The 17982-nt window shown below is 34.1% G+C and overlaps 3 protein-coding genes across 6 annotated transcripts; 1 reads left to right on the top strand and 2 right to left on the bottom strand.

Annotated features, from left to right (window-relative positions):
- Window positions 1-70: 70 nt before the first annotated feature.
- On the bottom strand, window positions 71-1462 carry LOC112101573 (endoribonuclease YBEY, chloroplastic-like). Its single transcript, XM_024192275.1, has 2 exons — window positions 1013-1462; window positions 71-531 (listed from the first exon to the last, which is right to left on the bottom strand). The coding sequence occupies exons 1-2, from the start codon at window positions 1397-1399 to the stop codon at window positions 157-159; spliced, it is 762 nt and encodes a 253-aa protein (XP_024048043.1). The 5' UTR covers window positions 1400-1462; the 3' UTR covers window positions 71-156.
- A 739-nt stretch (window positions 1463-2201) lies between these two features.
- Window positions 2202-7234, top strand: LOC18055027 (nuclear poly(A) polymerase 4). 4 transcript variants are annotated; one of them, XR_002903984.1, is made up of 14 exons: window positions 2202-2585; window positions 2692-2778; window positions 3021-3128; window positions 3432-3494; window positions 3591-3752; window positions 3984-4097; window positions 4179-4241; window positions 4330-4659; window positions 4748-4912; window positions 5056-5928; window positions 6024-6119; window positions 6556-6602; window positions 6721-6767; window positions 6841-7234. XR_002903984.1 is itself a non-coding variant. In XM_024178268.1 (13 exons), the coding sequence occupies exons 1-12, from the start codon at window positions 2493-2495 to the stop codon at window positions 6583-6585; spliced, it is 2184 nt and encodes a 727-aa protein (XP_024034036.1). In that variant the 5' UTR covers window positions 2202-2492; the 3' UTR covers window positions 6586-6602; window positions 6721-7234. The 4 variants fall into 4 exon arrangements, 2 of the variants coding, with proteins under 2 accessions (XP_024034036.1, XP_024034035.1); XR_002903983.1 differs by having other exon boundaries at window positions 6556-6767; XM_024178268.1 differs by having other exon boundaries at window positions 6721-7234.
- Window positions 7235-7473: 239 nt separating this feature from the next.
- Window positions 7474-10907, bottom strand: LOC18055025 (receptor-like protein kinase HSL1). The gene is given in 3 exon segments (XM_024178266.1): window positions 7474-8046; window positions 8151-9479; window positions 9482-10907. Coding segments are annotated over 3 exon segments (3072 nt in total). The 5' UTR covers window positions 10785-10907; the 3' UTR covers window positions 7474-7606.
- Window positions 10908-17982: the final 7075 nt, after the last annotated feature.

Here is a 17982-nt window from a genome sequence, read left to right as displayed (position 1 = left end):
CTCTCCAGCATGACAAAACTAGCAAAGTGAAAACAAAGCAGCTGCTGAATAAAAGATTTGCTTAACTAACCATTAGGATGCGTATTTCATCAAGAAGTGAGTGCCCTCTTTCCTCTGCTTGTCTTGCAGCAGTCTCAAAAGAAATGACAATGTCACCTAACATAAGCTAAAAAGGAAATATTGGACTGAAAGATGTCTTTCCAACACAATTTTCTCCACTCCACCCCAAACCCCAGAATAGGCAGATACACAATATTTGGCATGACATAAAGAAAAAACCAATGGAAGTTTGAGTTCAGGGACATGTTGTGACATGTAGAGAACATCAGTGGCATGGTCCTCATCCCTCCATTCTTTGTTATGTTTACGAATGAACTCATCGTTGCAAAAGAGTATAGACAACTCAATGCTTTCAAACCCACCAGCATCTTCTATGGCAGTATCTCTTGTTTTATATGTCGAATCTTTCAAACTATCAAATGCTAACTTCATTAAAGTTGGTGCATTAAGACGAAGCATTTCTGCAATATTCTGCAGCATGTACAAAAGAAAAAAAATATTTTGCAAATAAGACACAAGAACAATTGACAAAATGAATCAACAAAGAATATGCCTAAACAATGGTTTTGGCTGCTGGTTATAGACAAATCGACATTTAATTTCCAATCTTCACAGCAAATATTTGCGATTAAAATAGGTAACAATTTAACTCATCGACACATGGTATAATATGCATAAACGCACTCTCCACTCTCTAAAAGTGGTACACCCAGCATTTCCATCCAAGTACCGATGGCATTCAATTTCATAACCAGTAAAATTACTTACATAGCAGCTGCTAATAGTAATGGTGAGTGTTTACGTAGGACTTTAATTGTTGTGTTTTAAAAAATTAAGCAGAAAATACCGCAACATGAGCTTAATCTATTGAAATTCAAATTTATAAGAACAAACATAACAATGAATACGTGGTTTTTTTATCTCCTTAAAGTAAAATAAATAAAATACGTACCAATACTTCGGGATCATCAGGCAACTCGTCTTCGATGCAAATACTGACATTGAGCTCCAATTCCTTCTGCTTGCTCTTCGCCACTCGTCTCCGCACTTTGCGGTACCCTCTCTGTTCAGCAAAAACCTTTCTCGACGATCGCACCACGCTCTCCTCTTCTCTTCTACACAGCACGCGGAATCCCCGACCGAATAGCGACGACGACTTCGATGGAGAAGATGCATCCAAACGGTGCGTTTTGTAAGAGATGGAAGGTGAGTTGAGGAAGGAAATGGCGGCGTACGAGGTACGGGTAAGAGGTAGAGGAGTTGCGCGTGAGATTATACGCGCCATTGGAGCGGTCGAGGAAGGTAGAGTGCGGAGTACAGAGGAGAGGCGAGGGAGCATGTAGGCTTAATCTTTGGTACGTACGAAGGATAAATTTAAAGTGGAAGTGCTCCGGCTTTTGTATTAGTTATAGCGGCGTGAGCGCTTCACGTTGAGTGATGGCTTTTGGTTCAATAAAACACAAACATAAAGCCAAAGACTATCTTACGACTAACGGACTAACGGAAGGTACATCCCTCACATAAACATAAACAGAATATGTGTGAGATTCACTCACTCTTTATGTAAGTATTTATGTAAGGGTTGCATCTTACATTAGCCGTAAGATAGGGGATCCTAAACATAATTATTGGAGAATTTCTAAGCATATTTTTCTTTTCAATTTTTGACATTTCATTTTTCTTTTATTTTTTACGACAAAAATGACATTTTAATCCTTCTTTGTGTTAAAATTTAATAATTCATTATGTTTTGATGATATAATAATAATAATAATAATAATAACTACACGGTTAAAAGATAAATCTAATTGTACAAGACTAAAAGATAAAATATAATTTTTTAATGGATAAATTAATCAGATTTTATTTGTAAAGGTATTGCATGTTTAATTTATTATGACAATAAATTATTTATTTTTTAAGTGACTTATATAAATAATAATTGTATAAATTAATATAATATATTAGTATTAAATGAAATAAATTGGAAAGTAATAACACACGAAGAAATAAAAAAGCGCAGTACAGAAGTAAGAGAGAGAGGAAAAAAAAAACTCTACTCAATTTTCGTCAAGTAAATACTAATATAAACTCCTAAAGTAATACAAATATAAATTAAGTTAATACAAATCTAAGACCCTTATAAAAAAAAAAAAAAAATCTAAAACCGCTTAGCCCACCAAAATCCCCATTCTTTGTCTCTCTCCTCTGATCTGGTTTTGCCCCATCTCTCTAAACCCGACTTTAGATCCGTTTGACCCTTAATTTACTTGTTTCAAAAAATAAAAAAGTAAAAATTAAAATTCCCTCCATCTCAGCTTTGATTAGCTGAATTTTAATTTTTCGCCCTAATTGTGGGAATTGTATGCCAATTTTTTTAGCTCAATTGGGAGCCTTTGCCTTTGGCAATTTGCTGTGATTAGGTTACTGAAATGTCGGGTTCTTTGAGGTACGGAATCAACAAACCAATCTCTGTTGCTGAGCCCACCGAAGCTGATTTTCAACGTAATATAGAATTGGAGAAGGTAAATTACTTTTTATTTTTTAAAAGTTATTTTAATTTTATTTCTTGAGAAAGTTAATTTAAAAAAAAAAAAAACTGATTTTTGTCGTCCTGTTTTACTGTGATAGTGTTGCAAGTTTTTGATTGATTCCAGTCTGTACGCGAGCGAAGAAGAAGATGCTAAAAGAAAAGAGGTTATTGGCCAACTGGATCAGGTACTTAATTGTCCATTTACTCCCAATATACTAATTTTATGCTTCACATTTTGGTACTAAATCAGTTTACTAGCATGGTTTTATTATGCATTACTTGAATGCTACTTTAGGAATTTGCTTACTTGTGATTAACTAACTAGTGGGCTTGAACAACTTGGTTTATGCTTTAATTAATTGAGTGTTTATTTTAATATTTAATATTTTTTTAATTCCCTATTAAGACTAAAGGATTATTGTTGTAGATTGTAAAAGCTTGGGTTAAGCAATTGACTTGCCAAAGGGGATATACAGATCAGATGGTGGAGGATGCAAATGCTGTGATTTTTACTTTTGGGTCTTATCGCTTGGGGGTAAGTTTGATTCTTTATTTGCTCTTTATTATTGTTGAGGATTTTTCTTTTCTTTTGTTTTTATCATCCTCTCTTAGTATTAATGCACTGTCTACAGCTGGATTTTTAAATTTCACCATTGGTGGCATATGAACTTTGCTTTATGGATACTACCAGAAAGTAGAAACTGATATTTCTATATGCTTAGCAATTTAGAAGCATGGTAATGAAGAGATAATGGCCTAAATGTAATGCCCATATTGTAGTAACATTGTCTTTCTTCAGTGAATTATTATCTAGACATTTACTGACACACTTTGACAGGCACATGGTCCAGGGGCAGATATAGATGCTTTATGTGTTGGGCCTTCTTATGTGAGTCGTGAGGTAAGTAATAGATTTGGGCTATTTAATCTGCTTAGGTTCTGGTGAATCTAAACACCTGGTTCTTGGCCGTTACTAATACGTGGAGATTTTCTTCAGGAAGATTTCTTCATTATATTGCATGATATACTGGCTGAAATGGAAGAAGTTAGTGAACTTCAACCAATTCCAGATGCTCATGTTCCAGTTATGAAATTCAAGTTCCAGGGAATCTCCATTGATCTTCTTTATGCAAGTATTTCTCTTCTGGTTGTTCCAGAAGTAAGTTTCTAATTTATGTTTTTTTTTTAAATTAATTTTTTTTTCAGAATACTTTTGTTCACTTTATTTTTTTTATTACTTTATCTTAAATCTGGATTCAACTTATCCCATCACCTTGTGACTCTTGTATTGGGGAATTGTTTACTTTAATTGACTGAAACTATTGTTGGTGTATAGTTGCTGCTTATTTGCTTTGATGTCATTCTAGTTCCGAAATTGACTTATTTACAGGACATAGACATTTCGCAAATGTCTGTGCTTAATAATGTTGATGAGCAAACTGTTCGAAGTCTTAATGGATGCAGGGTTGCGGATCAAATTCTCAAACATGTTCCAAACGTTGAGGTGAACATATTATGCGCTTCATTTGGACTTATTTAGTTAATCATTGATTTGAACATCCTTTAATCCGTTGTAAAATTGCAGCACTTTCGCATGACGCTCAGATGTCTGAAGTTCTGGGCTAAAAGGCGTGGCGTTTATTCAAACGTAAGAGAAGTGACCTCTTTGTTTTTTCATTCTCATTGTCATTTTCGCTTCATTACAGTGTATTAATTCTTTCTCTCTTTGTGTGCAGGTTACTGGATTCCTTGGTGGTGTAAATTGGGCTCTTCTGGTTGCACGCGTGTGCCAACTTTATCCCAATGCAATTCCTAGTATGCTAGTTTCTCGTTTTTTTAGAGTGTATACACAGTGGCGTTGGCCAAACCCTGTCATGCTGTGTCCAATAGAAGAGGATGAACTAGGGTTCTCAGTGTGGGATCCTCGTAAAAATCCCCGGGACCGATCTCATCATATGCCTATAATAACTCCAGCATATCCTTGTATGAACTCTAGTTATAATGTCTCTTTAAGTACTCTTCGAGTGATGACGGAGCAGTTCCAGTGGGGTAACAGGATCTGTGAGGTGAGAGCATACTCTATAAGTTTTGCCTCCATAGCTGCATAGGTTTGGGTATTGATGCTTCATCCTTAGTGATTTATTCCCAACGCAGGAAATTGAGCTGAACAAGGCCCAGTGGAGTGCTCTATTCGAGCCTTATCTTTTCTTTGAGGCATACAAGAACTATCTGCAGGTTGATATTGTTGCAGCAGATGCTGATGATTTACTAACTTGGAAAGGGTGGGTGGAGTCTCGGTTTAGACAACTTACCTTGAAGGTAAAGGACATGTCTTCGAAAGTGTTTTGTCAAAATGGGTTTATGCCACTGCTTTACAGCCAACTTTCCAAAGAATTCATGATAGCTATTCTAACTTTTCCTTCTTTTTTGTTTTGTTTAAATTTCCATGTGTCCTTATTTAGATAGAGCGAGATACAAATGGGTTGCTGCAATGCCATCCTTATCCTAATGAATACATAGACCCATCCAAACCATGCCCAAATTCTGCCTTTTTTATGGGCTTGCGTAGGAAAGAGGGAGTCACTGGTAAAGAACGCCAGCAGTTTGATATTAGAGGAACGGTTGACAATTTCAGAGAAGAGATTGGCATGTATATGTTTTGGAAACCAGGGATGGATATTTATGTTTCTCACGTACGCAGAAGGCAGCTCCCTTCCTTTGTTTTCCCTGATGGTTATAAACGGCCTCGACCATCAAGACACTTCAATGAGCAGGCTGGAAAGCCTTGTGAAGATGTCAAAATGTGCCAGTCTGGTTCTTCTGGAAGACATCTTAAGAGAGAAAAAGAACATGAAATGGAGGAGGTGAGGCCAGACAAAAGTGTTAAACGGGCCTCTATTAGTTCAGAAGTACCACAGCCTGTTTCTCCAGGAAAGACAACTGGGGATTCAACTAACGATTCTGAGGTTATGTCAGCTGGTGGGCATTTGGTGAGTGAAAAAGATACCATGGCAGCCCACATGCAATTGGATGGAATTGCTAATCATGAATCAGTTGCCTTAAATGAACAGAAATGTACGCTTGTAGATGATTTGTCTGTCATTAACAATGAATCAGAATCATCTGACTTGGCGGAACCTTCTAAACCAGGGTTGCTTGGTCGGTGTGAAATTCATAGTGTAGATACTGTATCCTCCGGGAGTCTGTTAAATGTGAAAGGAGTGGCCATTAAGGTAGATCAAGAATTAGTCAAACCATGTAATCAGATGACTGTTGTAGAAGTTGCTGGTAGGGAATATGAGTCAAAGTCTTGCACTCAGAACCTCAGTTGCGAGGTGAGTTTCTTTGTTTGAGGATGTTTAAGATTGAGTGGATGGCAGAGAGTGACTCTGGAAGTTTTGGAGATAGTGAGAATCAAGGATCTTTGCAGGGTGATGACTGTGTTGCTAGTTTGGATACTCTTTCGGAAAATGGATGTCTAAATTCCTGTGAGGTCTTTCACAACAGCTTGACAGAGGAATTAGAGGTTTTGAATCTAACTTCCAATCTCATTTGATTTTCTCAGATTCATTTTCTAAATTGTGTGTGTAACAGTTTGCAAAATATGCTTCTTTTACTTTGCTTTTTCACACTGCTCTTCTGTTTAGTTAGGTAAACCGTGGTCACAGAGACTAGCACGTATGAAAATCTTGATTTAGAGCTGTGAAATTGTTGCGAGTTCCCTTTTTAGTTAATTTCCGTTAACTCCATCGCACTAAATGTTTGGCTGGGTGATTTCCAGACTGGTGCATATGTGGTGGCAGGTCCTGCACCACCTCGTGCTATGTTTCCAGTAACTGTGATTAAGAACCTCACTATGTTTTGTATCTGAGGATCAGATACATGACCTTTTCTCTTGTTTCTTTGTCACTAACATGTTGCTTGGAACCTAAATCCACTAATTCTTCTTTTGTATTATCTAGCCAAGTAGTACACTGGGGGCCACGGTGTAATCCTATGATGGAGCTAGGTCAGAATCTTTGCAGAAGCTGGTGTTAAGGCATGTGTTTTAGAAACCCACTATTTATTTGTGCAAATTATGATCCCTTGTTGCTGTCCTTTTTGGTCCCTGTTGCTTTTTGTCACAGGTTGACTTCGAAGACAACAGAATGGTGTGTGAGATGTGACTCATACGGTAAGATAATAGCTATGGTGGAAGAGGGATTTAGCTTCATGGTAAGTGTCTCATTTAATGCAGAGTTTTGCAGAGTGCCATCTTCTTCCCATCGAAATGGTGGGGAAACTAGGTGCAAGCTTTGCCAAATGGGACCACACTCAACCATGCGCAGAACTGTGTATCTTGTTGTGAGTCTTTAGTTTATTGTTGTTAAGAGTTAAGGGATTTCTCCAAGCTCCCAAGGAACTCTTGAAGTACACTGGTGTGGTGAAGACTTCTTGTCCAGTTGAGCTGTTTCCTGCTCTCGTGGTCATGGAAGGTGTAACTCCGTCTATGTATGGAAGGAGGACTTGTATATAAAACAAGAGCCAGTCAGATGTGATGTTGGGTTGTGAGGGTGAATTCTGTACCTTTTTAGGTTTTACAATGACAACGGTTTGTACCTATGTATACTTGCTTCTTTGTAATATAGTTTCTTTCTTCAATCTGTCCCAAAACGATAGAAATAGGGTAAGAAAGTCCATTACCTTTTTTTCAATAAATTTTTATTTATTTGAACACAAATTTCATTGTTAATATAATAGGAACAGTGTTTTGAGTTGAGGACCTAAATATCTGATTCGTTCGTCATCTGGTTATGAAAGTATGAAACCTATTGTGCAACATAAGTGTACGAGTCGTGTATTGGCATGACAATTTGCTAAGTATTGGGCACGTGTGAGAGTGAACGGGGAGAAATATTACGAGGACTTGAATTAAGAAACTATACAAACATTACCTACAAAAATATACTTCTCAACCTACATACAATAAAAACCCTACGTAGCCATTTCATGGTTTATGATGCACCAGACATTTTACGCCAGGCCATTATCCTCTTCTGCTGCCACCTTCTTACTACGCTTGAAACCGAACAGATAACCAGCAGTACCAAGAAGTGGAGCAGAATCAACGTCCCTACCCATCTTTTTCCCTCCGTAATTTTCTGTCGGACAACATCGACGAAGAATCTGCAAAACCTCTTTCATGGAAGGCCTGGAAGATGGTAAAGTGCTTGTACAGATGAGTGCTAGTCTATATACAGTGGTCATTTCTTCCAAGTAACACGGCTCCGCAATCCCCTTATCTAATGCATCAGTGATAGGCTTCTCCTCTGCATAGTGTCGCCACGCCCACTCAGCAAGACTAGTGTGCTCGTCACCATAGTTAGCTTCTTTTCCTGTCACCAATTCTAACAGTACCACTCCAAAGCTATATATATCTATCTTTTCATTCACTTTTGTTGTATAGGCATACTCTGCAATGCAAATAAAAGAGATGCGTTGAAGGGATGTTATAATTTGAAAACAGCTTTTGAGATTGAAAGCTATAAAAAATATGAAGTTCTTGAATATTTGTTACCTGGGGCAAAGTAACCGAAAGAGCCTGCAACTGCAGACATTGTGTGAGGCTCTCCTTGCTTAGCCAACATCTTGGCAAGACCAAAATCTGCAATTTTCGCCTTGAATTCAGAGTCCAATAAGATATTGCTAGACTTTACGTCTCGATGAATTATCTGGGGAGTGCAGTCATGGTGCATATAGCACAGCCCTTGTGCAGCTCCAATGGCAATCTGAAGTCTTGTTGGCCAATGAAGAACATGTTGATGGACAGAACTTGATCCTGATACTAAGCTTCTCTTCCTCCCATGAAGCCATCTATCCAGACTTTGGTTTTCCATATACTCGTATACAAGAAGCTTTGAGTTCTCACTTGAAATACAGCACCACAACTTGACTATATTGGCATGCCGAATAGTGCCCAGTATTTCAATTTCAGCTATAAACTCTTTCTCCAACTTCTGATTCAACTTCCTGTTGTTCCATATCCTCTTCACAGCAACAAATTCACCCGCACCGTTGATATCAATCCGGTATACTTGCCCTGAGCCTCCACTTCCAATCAAATTACTTTCTGTCAAACTTGACAAAATGTTTGATTCTGTGAAACCCAATTGATGGAATGAGGTCAGCTTCCATGTTGCAGGGTCGCGATTTCGCTTTCTCCTAAGACAGTCTCTAACCACAAACCAGGACAATGATACAGTGACAAGAAGAACAAGGATGGCAAGAACTAAAATCAACGCAAGGTGTTTGGAAGAAATTTTGTCGGAGTTGCGGAATCTTGAGGGACATTTTGGAAGGTTTATGATTGGATTTTTCACACAGAGATTGGAATTGTTCAGAAAACTATCATCATATGCAAGGTTATTGAACTCATCTGGGATATTCCCATAAAGTTTGTTGGAGGATAAGTTAAAAGTGTTAAGCTTCAACTGGCCAATTTCAGGCGGAATTTCACCTGAGAACTGGTTCCCTGACAAGTCTAAGGAGACCATGACAAGCAAAGACCCAATAGCCTTAGGAATTTCACCAGAAAGTTCATTTCTAGCGAGATTCAAATTATTCAGTGAAGTCCAAGAGACTATCTGGGATGGCAATTTGCCTGAAAGCTTATTGCCATCAAGCAGTAGAGTATTGAGATGAGAAAGACTAGTCAACTCAACCGGAATTTCACCAGAGAAAAGATTGTTGCTTGCCTTGAAAACAATCAAGTTCTTCCAAGACCCAACTCCACGTTGAATTTGACCTGAAAACCGATTGTTACTGATCTCCAATCTTGTCAAATTCCACGCCGTTTTGCTTGGTAACTCTCCAGAAATCGTATTGTCACTCAGCATCAAGCTGACAGATTGAAAGTTGTCCAAAAGACCAGTAGAAGCTCACCAGAAAATCTGTTGCTGTAAAGCTGAACAGTTCTCAGAGTCCTCCAATTTCCAAGCGATTTTGGAACCGCCCCACTGAGATTATTTTCGAAAGCCACCACCCCTTGCAAAACACCACCAGCACATAAATTTTCTGGCAACGGTCCGCTGAATTGATTAGTTGACACCTCAAATCCTTCAAGCGCGGAATGAAGGCCAATTTCTGGTGGCAAAACTCCACTCAAACTATTATTAAACACCTTAAATTTTTTCAGTGCAGGAATTTTACCTATACTTGCTGGCACCTCTCCTGATAAATGATTAGAAAAAAGGCCCAACAGTTGCAAATTCTTTAACTTGCCAAACTCTTCTGGAATTGAACCGGTTAAATTGTTCATTGAAAGATCAATATCAGTCAATTTCAAAGCTTCAACTGAACTTGGTATCTCACCAGAAAGTATATTATCATAAAGAAACAACTGGGTCAGGTTGTTTAACAAAAACAGCCCGCTAGGAATAGCACCCTCCAGGTGATTACCATTCAATGCCAGGATTTCAAGACTTGACAGATTGCTCATAGCTTCCGGAATCTCGCCTATCAAGTTCGCTTCGGTCATCCACAAAGTCTTCAACTTCTTTAACATTCCAAATTCAATTGGGATCATTGCAGGCTTAAAATTGCTATTATAGGCTAAACCCAGAACTTCTAAATTGGACAGGTCTCCGATCTCTTTCGGAAATGTGCCATTGAACTCGTTCATATAGAGGTACAACGTCTGCAACTCCGATAATCGGCCGATACTCCGAGGTATGTCGCCCGAAAAGTTGTTGCCTCCAAGGTCTATGCATTGGAGACCCGAAATTCGGTCAACATCGGATGGTATCGGACCCACGAAATAGTTTTGAGACAGGTCAAGGTTTTGAAGCTTTGTGCAGTTGTAAAGGAATTCTGGGAACTCACCAGGAATGGAGTTACTGGCAAGGTCGATAGTGGTTAAGTTTTTCAGGTCGCAGATTATTGGCGGGATTTTTTGGGTGATGTCTTTGTTTCGGAGCGAAATTCCGGTGACCGAATTAAAGGTGCAGGTAATTTCCGGCCAATCACAGGGTGATGACGTGGAGGTCCAGGACTGGAGAGACGGTGGATTGCCCAGTTGTTGTTTGAGGTTCAGGAGGATCGTTCGTTCTTCAGTGTTTGGGCTTTGGGGAATTACTTCGAAGGGTATTGACAGAAGAACAAGGAGAATCAGAGTGACTGGTATTTTTGGAAATACTGAGGCTACTTTTGACATTTCGGATTGTTTCAGTTAGTTTCTCAGGCTGGTTTAGTATTTTATTGCCGGGAAAGAAGAAGACAGGAAGCAACGGGCATTTGAGATTTTGTTGTACGAATAGATCGCCTTCTCCGAGTCCGAGGTTATAAATAAGGTCCCGAGAAACTAAAATGACATTGTAAACATTTATAATTACATGCGTGCCACTGCCACTGAGAAAGTAATGATTATTCGTCTTCGATCAGTCAACTTAAGTGTGTAAATGTTTCCACCACGGATGAACTAAATCAAGTATCATTACATGTGGGTCCTGCAAAGAAAATATTTTACCAAAATTTTATATAAAATTATATTTATATGAAATCTCCTTTAATGCAATTATTAATTATTAGGTTCGATGGAGTAAGTTTTTTTTTTTTTTTTTTGGGGGTCAATGGCGCATAGATTTAATTTCCAAGCACCAAGTTTCATGTTTCATATGCATTGTTATCGTAAGTCCTCTTTTTTTTTTTTTAATTTATAAATCAACGTGAAAAGCAAATGGTGATGCAAAACTCGCAAATTTTGGCGGGACCTACCGGCGGCTGCTCTGGAAGCGGACTCGGAGTGGTAGGTTTACCATTAGTCTTGTGCTTAAGCAAAATCTTGAAAGCGAAGAGCATATTAGCTCAATATTGGGGCAGTTCTGTAATTTTTGAACTAGATATGGGCTTTCTTTAACTAGCAGCTAGCCAGCTTCTGCTTGAGCCGCTTGGCTCTGCGGCTTCCGGCCATCTGAGTGATTTGCCGTGTGAAAAGAATCAGATATCAAAATATATAATGGGTAATTTACACTAGAGCCCTTCTTGTTTGGCTGTACGCTGTAGTTTGTAAAAATCTATCCTTTATGTCTATTTAATTTCTTTTCTTTTCTTTTTTTTCAGATAAGCCCATTGACTGCTTTTGACCATTACATAATGCTGACGCCGTATGCGTAAATTCATCTTTTCACCTTAGAAAGATTTTCAACTGTACTTCTCTTTTAATTTTATTTTTTTAAGAAATTAATTTTTGCTCTTTATAACTGAATTAATGGATAGATATAAGAGCGATGAGTAACAAAAATTCATTTGAAGAATGTATAAGCTCTATCAAGATTGCTTATATATTCTTTTATTTGAATCAAGTGTTGAATTTTTTTTTTTTATGTTTTGACCTGAAATCTTGTTCTTATTTCCAAACACAACAACAATAATGAAATATTCATCTCATTAGAAATAATAATTGTGATGAACTAGAATCATTATATTTTTTTCTTTATTTCTTGATGAATAATTGGTATAACTATTTAGGGGTGGGCAAAAACTTCAAATTGATTCAAATAATTAAATAAATAAATGCAAAGAGAACTAAAATCAAATGAACATAAGTTGATCCTACCTTAAATTTATTATGTAAATATCTTTATTATGACATATTTTGCTTATACGATAATATTGTGTAACTTTATCGAAACTTGCAAGTATAAAGTTTAGATTATGCTAAAATGTAAAATAATACTTCTATGAGATAAGTTTACAAATTTAGTTTGTAATATTGGCTTTGATTTGTATTTTATGTGTAACCATAATCAGCTAAAGTAGGGTTAATTCGCACTTTATTGTCTAATGATGCATGATTCATTTATGATTTCTCATGTATAATGTTGTATGTATACATCATGTAACAATTGTTTGGACAAATTTTAAAGGTAGTTGGCATGATAATTGTGATTTTGATGAAACCCCCTCTACATAGCTCAACTAACAATGTAGATATGTAAGGATTAGTGTTTACTGATATGAAGTTTCTCATCTTCATCTAAATTTTTTAAGAAAAATTATTTTGAATGGAACATGTAATAATTTATATCTAAATAAGGTTGTGAACTTTTATGTTGGTTAATGAATGTTTTCTTTTAAAAAAAATGTCACTTTAGTATTTTAAGTTTTCATAAATAAAATTGATATTTTAATAATACTTTTAAGAGTCTGATCAAATAGTTTTTGAGTTTTTTTCCTTTCAATTTTTAGCCATTGATGTTTGAATCTTAAAGAAGATTTTAGGACTAAAAAAATTATTTAGGAGTTTACCCACATCGACCTTTTAAAAATAATATAGATAAATTAGATAATATAAGCCTAATACTTGTTGTCAGTGCAAAACGAAATCACTTGGGACTTGAAAGGTGGCTTTTATGAAGTACAATTCATATAAGATGTTTATACCAAACAACAAGTGGTGCAGTGTAAATTACCATCAGATAATAAACGGATCCTAAAATGAGCTTAAAATTATCAAAGTCAATGCCTTTGCAGTCAAAGCAAAGGGGGCACTGACGTAAACTTAATATTGTCATTATCGATGCGGTCACATTAGCACGTGGCAACTTGGCAAGTGATACGAAATTTCAACCACTAATAATTGATTAATTGTTTTTTCATTTTCTTTTTCCTGAAATAACAGTGCATTTAGCGGTTGTGCATTGACTAAGAGAACGTGACCCACAACTTGGTCAATTCAAATTTTCAAAAGAGAGCAACATATTTTGAAGAGTAATGATACAGCCACAAATTCACTCTTGTATAAATTTATTTTGTACAAACTGACGTGACATTAATTTATTGGTTGAATGAAAATATAAATTAATAAAAATAAATCATGTGGGCCAAGTGATATTTAATTCAACCAATCTTATCATGCCACATCAATTTATACAAAATAAATTTATACAAAAATTTATGGCTGTATCATTATTTTATTTTGAAACAATAATGCAACGCAGATAACCTTTAAAAAAAGAAAAGAAAAAGACGAAATTTCTACGCATATCCTATTAAAGTTCATATACAAGATTTGTTATGTCGCATTAAAAGCATTATTTGATTTTTTTTTCTATAAATTATATTTATAGAAAATATTATTTTTTAGAACGAAGAATCAGAATCATTGATAATATTTACTTGGCGTCTACCTCAATTTGAAAATGAAGAATGAGAGATTGATTCATAAAAGAATGAGGATTAATCGCTCATTTTCAGGAATTGCCTGATTATTATTGACAATATTATGCCTAATGCACGCAATCCAATCAAATGCAGTGGAGCCTAATGCTAATCTTGTTGCACACCATCGTCGCACGCAATCCCGTCTTATGGTGTGTTGATTGCTGGGTGTTGTTCAAACAAATTATTAATTTTTTATTATTATTATCATATTCATTATTATTATTATTTATATTAATATAATAATGATAATGGTAATAATAATTAATTATTGTCACATATATTATTATTATTATTATTATTATTATTATTGACAATATTATTAATAACAATAGAAAAATAATAGTCATCATAATTATTAAATAAATAATATAACTACTATCATTAGCTAAGAACATTTTAATAACTTAAAATAATTCATTCTAATTCCAATACAAAGTGAACACATTAAAAGAAATACAACTCGTTCCGATTTAGATTATTATAATTTAAATGAACAACTTATTTTAATTTTGTCCCTCTATAATTTTCGTTCCTCTATAATTCCACTTAGTAAACGCAGTAAACTACTTGTCAAATTAGCGTAAGGAGTATACGGTTCTTGTCAATTCCTTCTGGATCTTGAAGAATAGTAATCTATTGTATTTAATGGTCGTTTGCCTATCTAACTGGCCCAGTGCTTTCTGTCCAATATTTCAATTTGCTTCCAGAAACAAAATCTACACCCGAGATTTAAAGTGCACTAAAGAGAATTTTTCTAGACAGTTGACTGGTCCATGAAAACTAGTGTAGTAACTCTTTTATGAATTTCAACATATCCATTGATTCCTTTAATGTACCTCTTAATCGTATATGGGGACTGGGTATTTCCTTTGGACTTTGGTTTGTTAAATTAATGCGCCAAAAGTGTTCGAGTGCTTTTGTGTGCACGTAGGAGATACTTTTCTTTTTTTTACTAATATTTTAAAAAAAAATTTATCATTGCACCATCTTTATCTTTTCTTATGTTCATTCAACAACTATAAAATTTTAATATTTACTTTGCACCACCTTTATTTTCACATTTGTATCAACTAGCTACTTTTGTTTTAACACTATTAAATTATTTTAATAAAATAATAATTTTACCCCAAATAAATTAAAGACTATTTTATCTTATAAAAATTTTTAAAATTAAAAATTATAATCATAAAAATATCTCTAAATTTAATAAAAAAATAAATCTCAAATAGAAGTGCTCAACTGATTTTTACTAAATTTAGATTTTACAAAATTTTAATAAAAATAAATGAATTTATTTATTAAAAAATTATAATTTTGTAAAATTTTATTAAAATAACTGAGTTTATTTCTTAAAAGAATAAATCCTAAAATTTTAATAATTTAGGAGATTTTTATTAAATCCCAAAATTTTGCAATTATTTTTATAATTATAATTTTATATTAAAATAATTTTTATTAAAAATAAAAATTCTAATTTTGGGATTTATTTTTATTAAATTTAGGGATATTTTTATCATTATATTTTTTATTTTTTAAAGTTTTTTATAAAATAAAATGGTCTTTTAATTTATTTGGGGGTAAAAATGTCATTTTATTAAAATTATTTAATAGTGTTAATACAAAAGTGGCTAGTTGATACAAATGTGAAAAAAAAAAAACTATTAGTGAATTTGTAATGTAGTATCAAAATTCAGATTTACTTTCATTGATGGTGACTAACACAGAAGACTTTGTAATTTTCTATTTTATAATAGTTGAAATACTTAATTTGTATCTTAATCCCATGATAATTAATTATTTTTTTTAAATATAAAGAATCTGTTGTTTAGTGGGATAGTATGTTTACCACAAAGAGCTTTCTTTTTTTTTTTTTTAATATAATATAATATAATTAATTAATATACCACTTTGTAATTAGACAAGAAAGTGACTCTCAATGATCTTTCCTTGCTTTTACTAGCCTCACATAATTGACGGAAGATTTTGAGAAAGAATAAAAGAAGTAGAAACGTAAAAGCAGCCTTCTTTGAAGAAATTTAATTCGTTATCTCATAGATATGTCCCAAATCAATAATTGTTTAAGAAGATAATAGCTACAAAATATGCTTTCATATCTAGAATAATGACCCATGTATGAGACACGTGTGTGTGTGTGTGTGTGTGTTATTTCGATGTCATGTGTGAGTGAATTCAACTGGTCGAACTACTAATTAATACTATGGCTTACTCGAAGCTTGACGATTTGGCAAAGGCTAGATTCGGAGGGTTTCGAATAAAATAATGATATTGTTTCTGGTAATATTATTATAAAGGATTGATGAAAATTACATTGTCTGTATACGAATATAATAAATTTATTGATATTCACCATTAGAGATATACACAAACCTCTTATATTTATTAAGAGCCATATTATAAGTATGGACTTAGAAAAATTGAATTCAGGGAGGGTAGAATTCACAAATACACATGAAATAGTCGAAAGTTATTTATCACCGGGCTAATGCATGGTTCCCTAACATTTGAAAGTCTAAATTAAAAAATAACATAAGTTAAAGCAATTCATAATATAAAATATAACCAAGTTGAAGGTGAAATTCTAATTAACATAAATGTTGTTCTAACCTATAGGCTAACCTAAGTTGAGGGCTTTAGGTCCATCATTAAATTTGCGACTTATAAAAAAAAAGTGGTAGGTGGCTCGATCGTAATCTAATTTCACTTTCTATATTCATTTTTCTGTTTTGTTTGGTATATTGCGGTGAAAACTAAAGAAAAAAATAATAATAATTGATGATGTAGAAACGTAAAAGATTAAAATATTAGAGAAATTAAGTTTATAATAATGAATATTTAATTGGAAAAGTCTTGAATGAATAAAATTAAGATTTTGAGCCCCTTTTATACTAATACTAAATTTTACGAATTTATTAAAATAGGCAATTTAAAATATTATTTTATAATAAAATTCTCCTAATCTAAATTAAAAAAAAAAAACAAAAACAGAGAGTACGCAAATCTAATACTTAGGAAAAAATAAAAATCCTAAAAATAACAAGAAAAATAAGAAAATAACTAAAAAAAGTAGAGTTTTTCGATTTATCCACAAGGCAAAAAACATTAATTGTTCTAGATTTGATTGATCTCGTTGCAATTTTTGAAATGATATATTATGTCCTTCTTAAAACGGACACATGTAATTTAAATTATGTCCTCTAAAAATACCCTATTTATCCTATGCAACCATTCTGCGTTAATAATATTGTCAAGCAAAAATTATTTATTATTAATTTAGACGCATTAAACAAACAGGAATTTAATATTTATGCAAATATCCAACATCCACGAACATGATATACATAATATAAATATAATTTTAATTAAAAAAATTGAGTGACAATAACAATGCAATCTTCCGAATGGCTACCCTTGAAGGAAAAAAAAAATAGTTGATTTAATTTTTGGGAGAAGAAGAATGTAGTTGAATTTTAAAACACCGCACGCTTGCTAAACTGTAGGCGTTTTCTCCGAAAACTGGTATGTAATGATTGTAGTAGTCAACAAAGCAAAGGGGTTTTGTCTCCGTAGAAGGTGAACAGATGAGAATGAAATTTGGCACATGGAAACTTGGCAAGTGATACGAAATTTCTACCACTAATAATTGATGGACTTGACTAGCTTACGGAATCTGTAAGCTACAGACTGCAGCATCAGCCGTTGGATGTGGTTGGTTGTGGAGTGAGAAACTAAACAATAGACAATCGGATGGTGGGATGACGGGAAATGTTTGTTACAGAAGCTGTACCATAGACAGGTCCATAATTGATTAATTGTTTTCTCATTTTCTTTTTCCTGGAATAACAGTGCATTTAGCGGTTGTGCATTGACTAAGAGAACGTGACCCACAACTTGGTCAATTCAAATTTTCAAAAGAGAGCAACATATTTTGAAACAATAATGCAACGCAGATAACCTTTAAAAAAAGAAAAGAAAAGAAAAGAAAAAGACAAAATTTCTACGCATATCGTATTAAAGTTCATATACAAGATTTGTTACGTCGCATTAAATGCATTATTTGAATTTTTTCCATAAATTATATTTATGATGTATTTATTTTCAAGATCCAGGAATCAGAATCATTAATAATAGAGACGATAATCAAAATCGTGGGTCTACCTTAATTTGAAAAT

The sequence above is a fragment of the Citrus clementina genome, unplaced genomic scaffold (assembly GCF_000493195.1).
Source record: "Citrus clementina cultivar Clemenules unplaced genomic scaffold, Citrus_clementina_v1.0 scaffold_1, whole genome shotgun sequence".
NCBI classification, from domain to species: Eukaryota; Viridiplantae; Streptophyta; class Magnoliopsida; order Sapindales; family Rutaceae; genus Citrus; species Citrus x clementina.
The sequence above is the reverse complement of the archived record's forward strand: the minus strand, read 5'-3'. Positions and strand labels throughout refer to the sequence as shown.